At 37.8% G+C, this 17,408-nt stretch overlaps 1 protein-coding gene and 2 long non-coding RNA genes across 9 annotated transcripts in view; 2 read left to right on the top strand and 1 right to left on the bottom strand.

Annotated features, from left to right (window-relative positions):
• The window catches only part of LOC110448903 (zinc finger MIZ domain-containing protein 1-like), a 233,241-nt gene that overhangs the window by 52,174 nt on the left and 163,659 nt on the right, over nt 1-17,408 (bottom strand). For all 6 annotated transcript variants that reach the window (XM_021495396.1, XM_021495403.1, XM_021495399.1 and 3 more), the window contains one exon: nt 15,671-15,776. In XM_021495396.1, the coding sequence (XP_021351071.1) occupies nt 15,671-15,776 (106 nt within the window). The remainder of the gene's footprint in view (nt 1-15,670; nt 15,777-17,408) is intronic.
• Nucleotides 14-6,127, top strand: LOC110448904. Of its 2 annotated transcripts, none has more exons than XR_002462790.1 (3): nt 14-102; nt 1,792-2,028; nt 4,386-6,127. It is a non-coding gene; the product is annotated as an uncharacterized LOC110448904 (long non-coding RNA). The 2 variants fall into 2 exon arrangements; XR_002462791.1 differs by having other exon boundaries at nt 4,363-6,127.
• The window catches only part of LOC110448906, a 93,320-nt gene continuing 86,680 nt past the window's right edge, over nt 10,769-17,408 (top strand). Inside the window, exons 1-2 of the long non-coding RNA XR_002462792.1 lie at nt 10,769-10,948; nt 14,282-14,406. This is a non-coding gene — a long non-coding RNA (uncharacterized LOC110448906). The remainder of the gene's footprint in view (nt 10,949-14,281; nt 14,407-17,408) is intronic.

Raw genomic sequence — 17,408 nt, 5'->3', positions numbered from 1 at the left:
GCGTTCTGGTGATCAAGACTAAAACAGGTGCTCGTTGCAACGTGACTGGAGAGCGTCGGGCGTGACAGGCAGTTAGCAGTGATAGTCCATCGACTCAGCTGTGTTAGCACATGCTTACTTTATCATTTAACTAGCATTGTAATTCTACAGAAGATGAGCGTCAAATAACAGAGGGATAACATATCTTACACGTATATCGTGTCGACGTAAACACGTCGCATTAGATACACATGTAAATACAAACGCAGCGCTGACTATCCTAACTATTATATTTCAATTAGGCCCAGAGCCCCAGTATATTGGTTACATTCCTCGATAAAGACACACTTTATCACGCTTGAAACAAGTAGTAACTAGGTAGATGATGTAATAAGGTACAGAAGCTGAGGTCACCTGAGGAATATTAAAATTTGAAGAAAAATGTCTTCTTGGAAGAAAATAAAACAGCATGGTATTTTGAGTAGAAAAACTTGTTTATTGAAAAGTAAGTGTTTAGGATAGCAGTATCATCATAAAAATGTCAGGTACGTTATAATTTTTTCGGATGGAATTTAAAAGAATTAGTGTACTGTCTTGGTTTCTTTTCCAATTACCTCACAGTCCCATGAAAATTTAAATTTTCAGTATTTCCAATTTTCCATAAAGGATATATCTGCGGTTTTTATATGTTAACTATAAACTCAAGAAGCTTGCATATAAATCACAAAAATAAAACCCAGGGAAAACAGTACATTTGTATTAATATATCCTTGGATTCGGTCTCAATTTTGTCATATTAGAACTTTTTTATCATAGAGTCTTTGGGTTAAATTTTTAAGTGATTTTATGATGCTCACAAAATCCCAAAGGAACATATTGTATTTCTTTTGCCATAAAATGCTAACATTTCCAAACAAAACCTACACAATAAAATATAAATTGATGAGGAACATGACAATGTATAGGCATGTTGCTGATGCTGCAGATACTGTCACTTTTATCTTTGCTCTAATATTGATTGACAGAAGAAATGATCACAATATCTGAGAGAAAATAGAGTATTACTGAATTTCCCCAGAGATTAAACACAAATTCAATACATCCTGTATATAATGTGATTACTCCTTGGTATTTAAAATGCCACCTATGAGGGACCAATCGGGGAGAGGAAGCAACCCCCAGGGGGACCAGCTCTGTCCTGGAAGCAGAATTTTGATGTGTAGATGTAGTTTGTTCATGGTTATAATTAATTTAATGGAAGCTAGGGAAGTGGTGTAGATTTGTGGATGATGTACCATTCTGTCTTTATCAGCTTCCTGTATTGATTGTCTCACAAAAATATGTATTTCTTCCAGGAGTATCCATTGAGGATACCATACACACGTGTTGCTGTGGTTTGCCAATGCAAGTCATTTTGATTGTTGTGACTCATATAGTATACTTACTGTTATATGTATAAAGATAATTCACGATAGTATGTGTGAAATCAGAAAACAGTGATTACAATTCTTCCTAAAAGACTATTGGAAATGCCACCTATGAGGGACCAATCGTGGAGATTTTTTTTATTCAAGAAATCATGACTTTCAAAACAGGTTCTGCAAATTAAATCTGTTGAGATTAATTTCTGCTCCAACATTGCTATGAGGATTTGGATTCCAATACATGTATGTTATATTTAATTTCTGAGAAAAAGCTGGATTGATTGACAGTCATAAACAAAAATGGATATATATGTTACATTGTATTTACATGCACAACAAACAAGAAGTCCATGCATGCTAACTATATTATTTTGTTTTCTGTTCACAGCACTGCGGAATTTGGATATTTGACACCATCTTTCTTCATTTTCGGTCTTTCTTCATACCTGCCAAATGTTTGGTCGGCAGGCTGGATGGCGTTACCATACAGCTCACTGGGGTAAAGTGATGAGTTCATTAACTGTGGTGCCAAATCCTCCCGGAGTCCCCCACCACCCAGGCTCTGCAGCCAACAATCAGTGAGGTGGATAAACTATTACCACAATATTTGTTTACCTTGACAAAGGTAATTAAAGAAAACACACTGCTAACACATACCATGCAGACCTAACAAGAGCCTAAGTTGTAACAAGTCATAGTTAAAAAAAAGATGAGGCACCATTTCTTTACAGTGATATCTGTACTTACTTGTGTGCATCAGATTGCAATGCAAAACACATTTTTAATAGAAGAGAATGACTCTTATCTAAATTCAAATCCCAACTATTTTCACCAAATCAATGTCATTACCATATTAGCTTGACTTGAGGGAATTTCCCAAAATACAGTGATTTTTACCAGTTCTGGCCTCAACCTTTTTCTTTTCGATTTGCCTACATTTTGAGAACTCGCTATATTGTCTCTTAATAATGGGACACATCATGATTTTGAAAAACAATTTTCACTGGTTTGCATGGATTTTCTTTTTAAATTCCCTTTGAAAAGGTCAGTAGAAGAGTGCCTGACAAACAAATGTTAAGTCAATGGTTCAATCCTCCTCAGCAGAGGAACATATCCAATGCATTAAGTCCTGTTTCAATCTTAAGGTTCAACTGTAAGAAAATATAATAAGTTTTAGCATCTGAAGTTATATTTACGAAGTTTTGCATACCTGCTAATTACTATTAATCTGGAGTTAATGAAGCATGCAGTGGTAGTGTAGAATCATTAAACATCTTATCATCCTCAGACATGTTAACTGGGGGGTAAAGTTGGATTTGTGGCAAAATAAAACCTTGCTCAGCTATTCCACCTATGTAAATGTCTCGGCTGTAGATTTGTAAATATGGGGGAATAAAATATAACAAAGATAATATATCTGTGGTTTACCTGTGTCAGTGATACAGTTATCCTTCTAAATGATATGTCCTTTATAGGTGTGGTCCTGTTTGTGGGTCATAGCGCTAAGTCACCGATAAAGTAAAAGTGACATCACATTTCTTAATGTCAGGCTCTTAATGTCAGGCTGTGTATATGGAGAGTAAGACCATACAAAATTCAGTGGAGCCTGTCTAAACCAAACCACAAAAGGTTCAGCATTTCTGTTCAGATAAGGCAGGTTTTCTGATTACACAAGTTCAAACATAGTCTTAAAATGGTACAGATTTATATGAAGAAATGTCTTATACAAGTAATTGGATTAAACAGGGTTTGATTAAGACAGGTTGCATCCCTTCATCAGGTACAAGGGTCATAACTCAAAAGTGAGAGTGTCATTGTCATTTGTTTTAAAAGCAACTTTATACCAGTCTGCTGATAAAATAGACAACCATTTTTTTGTTCCAAATATGCAATATGTATTGTACCAGTTGCGACAAAACATTTTGCTTACAATTGTTCTGAATTGGTCTAAAATTGCCTAAAAAAGTTTTTGTAAGTAATGTTTAAGGCCATGAAAGGAATGACACCTTTCACAGATATCAGATGTCAAGGTCATCCAGGGTGCCCTTGCTAATTTTTGAATTCTGTAGAAAAGGTGCAAGTCAAGAATCAGAATATAGGATTACTGAGGTCTTTATCAGCTATGTCTGTATTACAAACACCAATACATATCTCCTAGACAGTTAACACCTGAACACATGTTTATCTTGTTAAGTACTAATAATTTTATTTTATTTTTATACCTATGTTCATGTTTGATACATGTATGCATATAATGATATATAATTGGTTTCCACCACTATGAAGTGTAAACGCTTTTATATAAAAAAAACTGTGTGTGTGAGTGGTTGTAAGCTTTGTCCTTATGGAAGCAGGATCCTCGTTTGAGTGGTGGTGTGCAGGGGGTACCCTGCAGGAGTGGAGTACGGCCTCACAGGGTGATACCCGGTAACTGTCTTCCAAAGGCAACCCTGAGGACAGTAGATATCAGGCAGCAAATAATTCAGAGTCAAAGGTCAGGTCAGGTAACAACAGCCTCATAATATTAGCAGTGTATTAACACACTAGACCTGATCTGTGAAAGCCACGCACGACATAGCTCATCATAAATAACATATAACAATAGCTGCATGTGGTTGTACCGGACTACGATCTAGTCAGGGATTTCATACAAAGGTAGTCATTGGGTTTTATAACAACTTAGTGACAGCGGAAACTTTCTATTATCTTCACAAATATTTGTTATTATTTATTCAATCAGGTATGAGCTTGACGATATTTGTTACAAAAATCTCCTTGATATTGCTCATTGTAAGCTTTTTGTTTTGGCACAATATCAACTTTGTTATTGAAGATCCTGTCCAGAGATTGACTCGTTAACTACACTAATTAGTTGTTATAACTGTTTCCTTGTTCTGAAAAGTTAACACTGTAAGTGAGTAGATTTGATTAAATCATAATTTTTTGTTTTACTCTTCAGGTGTTTTTTTTTAAATTTTATAGAAGATGGGAGACAACTCATGACTGGAGGAGCTTATTTTGATGAGGCGTGAAATGCAAGTAGTGACACAGCAGATTAGGCGGAGCAGAGATGATATTGGTAATCAGACAGCACTCCCAGTGGCAGCTATCAGTGCAGGCAATGACGTTACCAGTAGTCGTCCAAACATGGGGTCCTACGCTACCAGCACTGAAACGCTTTATTCCCAATCAATATACAAGCTAATGAAATATTAATAGTTCTGAACAAAATGCTACAAAATCGTTGTTGTTGGTCCCTAATCATAGGCTTCTCTGAAATCAAATGAGCTCAATAGGTTCTTTGCCTGTCAGTCTGCCAGTAAGACTAGCACGCAGGCCATCCACTGTGGACTAACTAACAGGGATTCCGACAAAATTAATTGAATCTTATGCACATGAGTATTGTTCACCACTGAGTGCACAAAACAGCATAAATCACCCACAACCCAAATGCAATAGGGAAAAAAAGGCATCTCTTTTCCACTGATGCATGATCAAGATTTTTAATTTCATGATGACTAGTGTTAACGATGGGCAGACAACTCTCTCAGGCTACAGCAGCACAGAGATACATTGAACATTACATTAAGTTCGGAATAAAATATTTATGAATTGGCTTCTGATATAACTGCATCAAATGAAATTACAGAAGGGCTGGGCTGGTGGTGGCAGTGTTTGTCTGCCTACGGTCGGGCCATGGTAATGAGGACTGGTAGCTGGGCGGAAGTGCCGACCAAACACTCAGCTGATTATGACAATGATGGGGGTTTTGAGGATAAGGACCATAAAAGACAATAAACCAATGTTACAGAGCTGGAGCAACTTGAGCATGTATTGATCAGATAATTTGTGCACGTAGGGCAGCTAATATCACACAATTACCGCGCGAGGAGGTGCAAACCAAAGGAGGGACAGCAGCAAATGATCAATAATGTATATATAGACATCCGCTTTATTTAGGTACGGCTAATTGATCAATTCCTACACAAGTATTTGGTGATATTCAAACCTGACCATAAATATGGCAGCGAGTGCCGATACTTTTTCTAAGTAGGGTTACGCTGCGTACATATGGCTGTCAATCACTTGCTGGCCCCGTATCTGTCAATCATTACTTGGACGATATCAAGACAATGTTACTAGAAGGAAAGGTACTGGATAAAGGTCAAAGGCTGATGTCACTTGTCTTGCTGTAGAAATGGAATTATTGTATCCATTAGGTGTCAGATTTTATGGGGTCTTACTCTCAACGATTTAAAAAAAAAAAGCATAATACTTATACAGTTTTAAAGGTCTGCAGATTTCAGTGAGATGATGGATGTTGGACGGGGCCAGAAGACATTAAATTGTGCATGGAAAGGGGCCAAGGATTTGCTAACCTCATTTTGAGGTTACTGGTTTCCTAAAGAGGTTATTGTCAGAGCTGTACTTATTCTATGTACTATTTCACGCTTTCAATACAAGTTTGGCATTGCATGTGGAATTTCAGAGGAGCATTTTTTTTGGTGTGATTTATGTGTTGGGAAGTTTAAGTGTATGTATTGATAGGTTACACAACTGCTACACAGCTATCCTGTAGAAAAGCAAACATTTCAAAATCCCAAGCAGCAAAAAAAAAAAAACCAGACGTCTTTACCAACATTGGCGTCTGCGGGGGAAAAAAAGTTTTGAAACATTTTAAATGGCATCAGGTTAAAAAATATTTTCCACAAAATCAACATTATGAACCATTTTACATAATTAAATTGTGTTTTAATCAGTGCAAATTATTGTCATGTTTTTTTTATACAAATAAAATTTGACAGAATGATCCTTTGCAGTGGTGTTTGAGAATGGCTGTAAGGCCTGTTAATGTGGGCCAGTTTCCCTATCGGGTAGTATCCTATAGGCGTGCACAGGTAAGCTTTGTTCACTAGGTGTACACTTCATATGTTAGCCTTTTTTGTCCAGCACAGATGTAGCTGTTCAACACAGATGTAGCTCATACAGGAATTGGGTATGTTTTTAGGCAGCCATTGTTTGATATTTGATACTCGTCTGTCCCAGCGCTACCTGTGTGTACATCAAGGTGTGTAAAGCATTACACTATTCAAACTCACTCGGGTAAATCAGGATTTCCATCGCCAATCTGTGTTTAACCTTTATTCTCAAAGCAAAAATAAAGGACAAGTAGATATCCTGTATATATGATAATACACCAACACTTCGTGGACGAGACATACCTAGGTACAAGCAAACAATATTGAATTCACTGACTTTTAAAATAACATGTCAAACACTTACTGGATAAACATTAATATTGCAATTTAGAACACCCTAGATAGCCTGTCGCCAACCTGAAATAGACTTAACAATTTTACAATGAAGTACATTAACGATTTGCTGGATATGATATAGAGATGGTAATATGCACCGAGTCTAATGTATCCGTTTTCCCTTACTCTAGTCTAAAGCTGTGAAATGCTCATTTCCTCTACTCTGAAATTTGAGAAGTATTGGAGGGTTTTGGTTTTAAATACTTTGATGAGAATCATTTTTAGGACAACCTTTTTTTTCCTGTGGTATTTTTTTTCTGGATTCCTAGGCTGATAATAAATCTGTAAACCTCTTGCATTTGGTCTCCGTGGCAACCGTGAGCAACTTGTACTGGTACAAGGGATGAGTATATTATCTTTCTTTCCCTTACAACTATAGATTTTACTACAAATTACAGTAGATGTTTTGCAGTTATAGTCCCTGTGCTCGAAAAGAAAAGGAAAAATGCTTGCAATAAAACTAAAACTGAATGAAAACCAGTTTAAAACAATTTTTCAAAACAACAGTTATGAACTTATATTAAGCATTTTTGTTGGCTCGGAGTGAAGCTTCAAGGGGGACTTCATATGGGACACAGAGAAGGAACCCCATGTGGACAGGCAGGTGACCCCATACCTTTACATGACTAATCAGTGAATCAAACCCCAACCGTCTTGTTAAATGGGGAGTGTGCAAACCATTGTGCCAACCGACCAACGAAAAATCAGATTATTAGAGAGGAATGAAAGACATGTTAATTAAACATTATCTAAATGTTGACCCAGTATTAGGTCCAGATTGGAGAAGATACAGTAATTATGTTTATATATAGGACAGTTATCTAGTGTGCTCCCCAAGGTTGATATAGATGCTACTATAAAAAGCCTATAAAATAGTTTTGGATTTGCTTTTTTATCTTTAAAAAGTCAGAATCTGTAACTGGAGGAAACGTAGGACTGTAAAATCTTGCTGGCTGAATGGGAACAAAAAAACAATGTTACAATTTTTATTGGACATCTTTACAGCAAAGTGAACTCTCATGTCCAAATTACTTTGAATTGTTTGATTAAGAGGCAAGCCTGGGTATCTATGGGAAAAAAGTCAATGATAACAAGTTTCTCTAAATAATAGATACAACATCTTCATTTATCATACAGATGGAGGGGCGCTGAGAGCATTAGGAAGGGCAGTTTTTGTGGTCTATACTTGGATCATAATATATTAATTGCTGGTAATCCCGCCCCCCTTATTTTGAAGCCACACATTCGGTCAAATAACATAATTTATTGAATAACAATCAAAGGGATTGGTGGGCAAAGTTCTCATCGATACGAATGTTTGTGTATAGTATCTTGAATTCAGTATCCAGTATCTAGTATATATCCAGTATTTGGTATCCAGTATCTGGTGTACAGTATCAAGTTTATAACATCTAGTCTACATAATGTAGTATATAGTATCTGGTATCCAGTATCTAGTCTACATAATGTAGTATCCAATATATACTTAACAGTAATTAGTATACAGTATTTGCTATCCAGTATCTAGTCTACATAAGTAGTATCCAATATATACTTAACAGTAATTAGTATACAGTATTTGGTATCCAGTATCTAGTCTACATAAGTAGTATCCAATATATACTAAACAGTAATTAGTATACAGTATTTGGTATCCAGTATCTAGTCTACATAATGTAGTATCCAATATATACTTAACAGTAATTAGTATACAGTATTTGGTATCCAGTATCTAGTCTACATAAGTAGTATCCAATATATACTAAACAGTAATTAGTATACAGTATTTGGTATCCAGTATCTAGTCTACATAATGTAGTATCCAATATATACTTAACAGTAATTAGTATACAGTATTTGGTATCCAGTATCTAGTCTACATAAAGTCTACATAATGTAGTATACAATATATACTTAACAGTAAATAGTATACAGTATTTGGTATCCAGTATCTAGTATACAGTATCTGGCATCCAATATCTAGTATACAGTATCTGATATACAGTATCTGGTATCCAATATCTAGTGCAGGGGTGTGTCCAGGTGAGGGCGTAATGGGCGTACGCCCCCCCCCCCCCCTTTCAAAAAAAAACAACAAAACACCTCGTAATCTGCTTATATTGTATTGAATATGGCAATTTATCATATTCATTAATTAAACACAAACACCCTGACGCTATAACTATAAAATATACATGTCAAGTCAGGAACCGTTACATTAGTGCATTTCACAATTATTTTTTGTTTTTTAGCAAAAAAGAGGTCCACATTTTTTTTCGCACCGCTCTGCTCGGCGAAAGTTTGATTCTACGCCCCCTTTTTCAAATATCCTAGAAACGCCCCTGTAGTATACAGTATCTCGTATCCAATATCTAGATTCCAGTAAATAGTATCCAATATCTAGTATACAGTATCTGGTATCCGTTATCCAATATCTAGTATACAGTATCCAGCATCTGGTATCCAGTATCTGGTATTCAATTTTTGGTATCCTTTATCTGGTATTGGGTTACTAGTATGTATTGCCTAACATACAGTTTCTAGTATTCAGTATCATGTATGTGTATCTAGTATACAGTATCTAGTATCCAGTAGCATATAGGTTTTAGAATATATTGTTTAGTATACAGTATTTAATATACATATCTTGCATACAGTTTTGTTGTATACATGTACAGTGTTTTGTATAAATATCTAGAACAACCTTTTTTTGGCTTTTGATTCATTGTGAAGAAAAACAAGTCAAAAGGATTTGATGGAAGGAAGATGGGTCTCTGACAAGTCAGGATGACTGTTTGGTGGGTTGGGTTTCATCCTTGGCAAATACATCTGGTTACTGATAGAATTAATACACCTAGCATCTTAAATTACATCTCTCTATGAATGATTAACTTCTGGAGGAAATGAAGTTCTGCTGGGCCAGGAAATCTATCAAGTGACCCAGGATTCCTCAGTTTGTCATGTTTTGCAGAACTCTTGTGTGTATTATAACATATTACAAGTGCATGTGCGGTGTTGGCTAGGTGTAGAGACTGGGAGCTAGGGAACATTAGAGTTTATGATGGGCAGATCCTACTTCTCCTTACTTAAGAGTTTATACAAGGGCTAGGAATTCTAAACATCTGATACAGAAGTTAACTCCATCAATCCAATTAGGTCTGTTGTGTTTTCTACATTTCCTTTGGACCTTGTCAAACAAAAGAGTTGTTGTATATAAAGATGGAAACCAATGTTAGAGATATCTTTGCTGTTCTGCCTAAATATTTCAGCCCCTTTTTACAGCTTTTTGTGTCTGTTTTTTGTACAGTGGAATTCTGGCCTCCTTAAGAGCCTCTAATTCATGTTTATGTCAACAATACTGTGTAGACCAGTTTAACAGCATTTAGTTGGAAATACGTTTTTCCTCCTTTAATTATTTTTTTAGTTGAGGTTTAAATTATGGATTTGGAAAGTGAAGAGTGGGCCAGTGATGACTACAGCAGGGACTAGATACTGGTTTATCTCACACACATTGTGTATGTGTGGTAGGCAATAGTTTCTCTTGCAAAAAAAATTGATGATGGGCCAATTCTATAGATAAGAAGAAAAGGCTTGCCTGTAAACAGCTCCTTTTCCCCCTACCAACCTCAGAGGTCATTTGGACTTGGGTGCAAATCGTTCCAATCGTTTCTCTGGTTAACATTTTATTTTTGGAGAAGCATGGGTATATCAAATATCTTACTTACAATCATGTGCATACCAACTTAGAATTGTGAAGTTACATACCAAGGCCACCAGAATTGATCTCGTGTGTTAAGATAAGTGTAGCTTAATATTACGCTGTACCTGTTTCTTGTAAAAAATTGTTTCAACTCAAAATGAAATTAAGTAAAATTATCATGCTTGCTATAGTATTTTTAAAAAAGTGAAAATGAGAATTTTTCAGGGCTAATGATTTGGTAATCAAAATCATGGCTTTACATATTAAATGTATCGTAGTAAATAAAAGGAAATTTATGTAAAACTATTGTTCTGGCAAAAAAAACACCATTCAACATAATCTTAGTGTTTTACAATTAATGCATTGATTCAAATAGTCATGCTGTTATTGTTTATTATATTGAAAATGTATAAGCTATTTGCGGTGTCTGTATTTTCTTCTGCAGATAGACAGTATAGCTGTCCAATTGTCGGCAGCGAAAATGGTCGATGGCTTGTTTAACAGACTGCTGATGTTGCAGATACAGACAGGTAAGGTCCGTGATTTGCAGGTACCATAATAGGATTACAGTTCAGTGATGGGGCATTAGAGGCAATCAATAGCAAAGATTAGTGTACTTCAATACCACATGAGTAAGCTAAATATAGCTGGACAGGTAACCTCTGTCATACATTAGCATTTAACAATTGCACAAATCGTTTAACTACCAACAACATTATAAGGCTACTTCTTCAGAGCAACTCATTAATCTTGATTCTATAAACTATGCAAATACTGTACATGTATAACATACTGAGCCCAAAAAACCTGATGATCATACATTATCACAACACTAGAGAACCACACACCTTGACCGAACAATAAAGAAACACGCACCATGATGAAGAATACTAGAACACCTCACACCCTCACACAGAATACTTAAACACCACACACCCTCACACAGAACACTAGAAAACCACACACCTTGTCCTTGACAAGTAAAGAAATGCACACCTTGATGGAAGATACTAGAACACCACACACCATCACACAGAACTCTAGAGAACCACACAATCACACAGAACACTAGACAACAACACACCTTGACAAAGGACATCGGAGAACCACACACCTTGGAGAATCACAAACCTTGACGAAAAACACTAAACAACCACGCACCTTGACATGGAACATCTTAGAACCACACACCTGCACAAAGAACAATAGAAAACCACATACCTTGGCATTGAACATCAGAGAACCATAAACCTTCACACAGAACATCAGAGAACCATAAACCTTCACACAGAACACTAGAAAACCACACACCCTCACACAGAATACTAGAAAACCACACACCATCACACAGAATACTAGAAAACCACACACCATCACACAGAACACTAGAAAACCACACACCCTCACACAGAACACTAGAAAACCACACACCCTCACACAGAACACTAGAAAACCACACACCCTCACACAGAACACTAGAAAACCACACACCCTCACACAGAACACTAGAAAACCACACACCCTCACACAGAACACTAGAAAACCACACACCCTCACACAGAACACTAGAAAACCACACACCCTCACACAGAACACTAGAAAACCACACACCCTCACACAGAACACTAGAAAACCACACACCCTCACACAGAACACTAGAAAACCACACACCCTCACACAGAACACTAGAAAACCACACACCCTCACACAGAATACTAGAAAACCACACACCTTCACACAGAATACTAGAAAAACATGCAAACTGACAAAAACAAACTAGAAAACTATAGACCATCCGTTCACAAAGAACATTAGAGAACAATACACTGCACACAGAACACTGGAGAACAATACACTGCACACAACACTGGAGAACAGTACACTGCACACAGAACACTGGAGAACAATACATTGCACACAGAACACTGGAGAACAATCCACTGCACACAGAACACTGGAGAACAATACATTGCACACAGAACACTGGAGAACAATCCACTGCACACAGAACACTGGAGAACAATACATTGCACACAGAACACTGGAGAACAATCCACTGCACACAGAACACTGGAGAACAATACATTGCACACAGAAAACTGGAGAACAATACACTGCACACAGAACACTGGAGAACACACACCCTCACACAGAACACTAGAAAACCACACTCCCTCACACAGAATACTAGAAAACCATGCAAACTGACAAAAACAAACTATAAAACTATAGACCATCCGTTCACAAAGAACATTAGAGAACAATACACTGCACACAGAACACTGGAGAACAATACACTGCACACAGACCACTGGAGAACAATACACTGCATACAGAACACTGGAGAACAATACACAGAACACAGGAGAACAATAAACTGCACACAGACCACTGGAGAACAATACACTGCATACAGAACACTGGAGAACAATACACAGAACACAGGAGAACAATAAACTTCACACAGACCACTGGAGAACAATACACTGCATACAGAACACTGGAGAACAATACACAGAACACAGGAGAACAATAAACTTCACACAGACCACTGGAGAACAATACACTGCATACAGAACACTGGAGAACAATACACAGAACACAGGAGAACAATAAACTGCACACAGACCACTGGAGAACAATACATTGCACACAGGCCACTGGAGAACAATACACTGCACACAGAACACTGAAGAACAATACACTGCACACAGAACACTGAAGAACAATACACTGCACACAGAACACTGGAGAACAATGCACTGCACACAGAACACTGGAGAACAATACAGTGCACACAGAACACTGGAGAAAAATACACTGCACACAGAACACTGGAGAACAATACACAGAACACAGGAGAACAATAAACTTCACACAGACCACTGGAGAACAATACACTGCATACAGAACACTGGAGAACAATACACAGAACACAGGAGAACAATAAACTTCACACAGACCACTGGAGAACAATACACTGCATACAGAACACTGGAGAACAATACACAGAACACAGGAGAACAATAAACTGCACACAGAACACAGGAGAACAATACATTGCACACAGAACACTGGAGAACAATCCACTGCACACAGAACACTGGAGAACAATACATTGCACACAGAAAACTGGAGAACAATACACTGCACACAGAACACTGGAGAACAATACATTGCACACAGAAAACTGGAGAACAATACACTGCACACAGAACACAGTAGAACAATACACTGCACACAGAACACAGGAGAACAATACATTGCACACAGAACACTGGAGAACAATACACAGAACACAGGAGAACAATAAACTTCACACAGACCACTGGAGAACAATACACTGCACACAGGCCACTGGAGAACAATACACTGCACACAGAACACTGGAGAACAATACACTGCACACAGACCACTGGAGAACAATACATTGCACACAGGCCACTGGAGAACAATACACTGCACACAGAACACTGGAGAACAATACACTGCACACAGACCACTGGAGAACAATACACTGCACACAGAACACAGGAGAACAACGACTTGAAGCAGAGCACTAGAAAAATCAACAACTTGATACAGAACAATAAAAAACCAAGGAACAAGACACAACACTAGAAAACCAAACAATTTTACACAGAACACAAGAGATCTGTAGAAAAGCAACAATCGTGCCTTGTTATTGAACCCTATGGAACCTTAAAGACAAGATTAACCTTGACAATGAACTCTATGGAACCTAAAAGACAAGATTCACCTTGACAATGAACTCTGGAGAAGCATTGATTAAATTGTAGTTTGTTTTTTTTTCTTTACGAAACATTGTTTTGGGGTTGTAAATGCTATTTTTCTTCGATTAGGAAGATTAGTTACTACTTTCTTGTTGCTGACCCCTAGGGATTCAGTGATGCCTGTACCAGTACCACATCAACATGCCAATGTCATCAGCTGAGCAGTTTGATGGTCTGGAATATAGCTACCACAGGTAAAGCAATCGGTCTGCATTCTCCGTCAGATAAAAAAAGATTCTTGGCTAATACGTTTTCAAAAAAGGCACTTCTTCAATTTCAAAAGCAGTTGATTCAGTTATATAAATGCTTCATCGTTAGGTAAACAAATCTGATTTGGTATTGCCTGCTTCTTTAGACAATATACACCCTTATCCCATTTGATATCACCCAAAGTGCATTACAAGACTTGCAATGAAAAAGAAGAGTCTGGTAGCTATGGTGACAAAGGACTTGTGGGAAATTGCTTAAAATGTTTTCATCAAAGGCTGAAGTAGAGTGCGTTGGGGCATTTAATGCCTGGTGTCATATAAATGTAATTGAAACATGCCAGCAGAGGAAAAGCTTTGCTTCGTGGAAGCTCCAGCAATCAATTACCAATTCCATGAGCTGATTTTATAGATACACTGAAGGCCTTGACTTAGCCATGTGATAGAGTGAGGTGCAGTAACACAGTCTGATCATGATGGTTTATATACTAATTATGACTCTCGCTCCGGCCCACTTTATGACAACAGGATGACGGCCTAGCACATTAACCAATTGAAATGGTCCTTACTCTGATTTTCTCCCTTTCGATGATTAGAAAACAGGAACCATCAATTATTTACAAATATGAAATAGATTTAAGCGATATTGTATGGGCATACTTGTTATACTTGCCGTAATCTTTAAAAAGTAGATTTGCTTTTATGCCGATGACTCATTTTGGTTTGGGGAAAAAAAGGAACAAATACAAGAAGTGTATTGATTGGACCAACATGGATGACAGTAGAGTATGTGATTTGCCTGTGGTTTATTGTATGCTTTTCTCCAAATGACATAAAATGGCATAGTTCGACATCCAGCTCGTACTGCGGCACATAAAAGCACACACTGTGTTTATAACTTGGATGTAATAGCGAGTGGCGATTAAAGGGCAGGAGTGTCCAAAGTGAGGTATTGATCCTAGCCCCGCTCAACCCCAGCTTCTGCTGCTCTGGCAGGAAAATAGATCTCTAGCAAAATTGAATGATCTAATAACGTCCAGTCAATCCGTTCAATCCTTCCAATACTGCTATTTATTGACTTCACATTCCAGGATTCTAGAGTTGTCTCTCTTTGTGTAAATGGTCTAATGGTTGTCATTCAAAATAAAGATAATATGAATATGTAATTAAAAGAAATAAAGAAAAATTAAAGTGAAAACTGGTTATTAGTGTAGTATTTAAAAGAGAAATGTTGACGCTGTAAGTGACATACCTGCAGCCTTTGAAGACAATTTGTCCCGGTGTGCTGCACATACTGCCAACAAGCGATAGCCAAGGTCAAGGTCATAGCCAGGTTGGGTAGACACTTGACTCACAACCTGAAGAAGAAAAAAAATGGAATGGTAAGTTTGACAACATTGTACGTACTATGTACAGATAATTTGGTGAATCATCCTCTTAAGTAAGCAAACAGGAAACGGGATGCTCTCGAACAAATGTGCGTTGGAGTCAGTCGATATTATTACCCGTTACTTCCAAATTTTCACACAATGTCAACCTAAAGACATGTTGTTATAACATTTTACCAAATTTTATAGATACTGACAGATAAAGATTAGATTTGTTACCTGAGATGAAATATTGTACACCTGTACTTCCTTAATTGTTCTTGTGGGTTACACTAATCAGCAGGCTAGTTGTCATGGTAACAGGTACAACAAAGGGGACATTTGGTGTTGCTACTATTTATTGGTTACCTATATTGTAAACATATTGAGAAATGTATTCTACATCAAACTATCGATGAAATAAGTACATGGAAACTTGATAAAATGGAATTGAAATGATTTCCTTATTATCTACATCCCTATACTGTACTAACCATACATTGTTAAAATCCGACATTGTTTAGTATCTGTTGCATGACTGGTCAAGATATCGTGATCGTTGATCATATTTAGATAAGATTTGTTACTGGTGTTGACATTACAGCACTGATTACTGTTATACTGTATACTGAGCCTCAGGACCGAGCTCACTCAAAATGACATGGTACAGGTTGGCAGGATATATGTATATATAATACCCTTATGACATAGAAATTAAGCAATTTATACTTATAACATGCTTTTTCTCCTGCCCTTTTTCCCTACTTCTGGCGCCTTACTCAGCTACTCTTAGCCCCTTTCTCCATAGTCATGGCCCTTTACTCTGTTACTCCTGATCATTTACTTCCCTACTCCTGGCCCCTTGCTTCCCTATTCCTGGCCCGTTGCTTCCCTATTCCTGGCCCCTAACCCCAATACTCTTAGCCCCTTACTCCTATATTCCTGACCTCTTACTTCCTTAATCATAGCTCCAAAAAATACTCTCATATTCCTGTCCCTTGGCCCCTTACTCCCATTCTGCTGGCCCCTTACTTCCTTACCTCTCCTGGCCCCTTATTCCCATTCTGCTGGCCCATTACTTCCTTATTCCTGGCCCATTAATACCATTCTGCTGGCCCATTAATTCCTTACTCTTGGGCCATTACTCCCATTCTGCTGGCCCCTTACTTCCTTACCTCTGGCCCCTTACTCCCATTCTGCTGGCCCCTAACTTCCTTACTCCTGGCCCCTTATTCCCATTCTGCTGGCCCCTTACTTCCTTACTCCTTGCCCATTACTCCCATTCCGCTGGCCCTTTACTTCCTTACTCCTGGCTCAATACTCCCATTCTGCTGGCCCCTTACTTCGTTACTCCTGGCCCTTTATTCCCATTTTGCTGGCCCCTTACTTCCTTACTCCTGGCCCATTACTTCCATTCTGCTGGCCCCTTATTTTCTTACTCCTGGCCCATTACTCCCATTCTGCTGGCCCCTTAATACTTCCTTACTCCTGGCCCCTTACTCCCATTCTGCTGGCCCCAAACTCCCCTACCCCTTGTCCCTTACTTCCTCTCTCTTGGCTCCTTACTCCAATTATGCAGACCACTTACTCCCCTAATCGGGGCCTCTTATTTTTCTTCTTATA

The sequence above is a fragment of the Mizuhopecten yessoensis genome, unplaced genomic scaffold (genome assembly GCF_002113885.1).
Source record: "Mizuhopecten yessoensis strain PY_sf001 unplaced genomic scaffold, ASM211388v2 scaffold4373_2, whole genome shotgun sequence".
NCBI classification, from domain to species: Eukaryota; Metazoa; Mollusca; class Bivalvia; order Pectinida; family Pectinidae; genus Mizuhopecten; species Mizuhopecten yessoensis.
The sequence above is the reverse complement of the archived record's forward strand: the minus strand, read 5'-3'. Positions and strand labels throughout refer to the sequence as shown.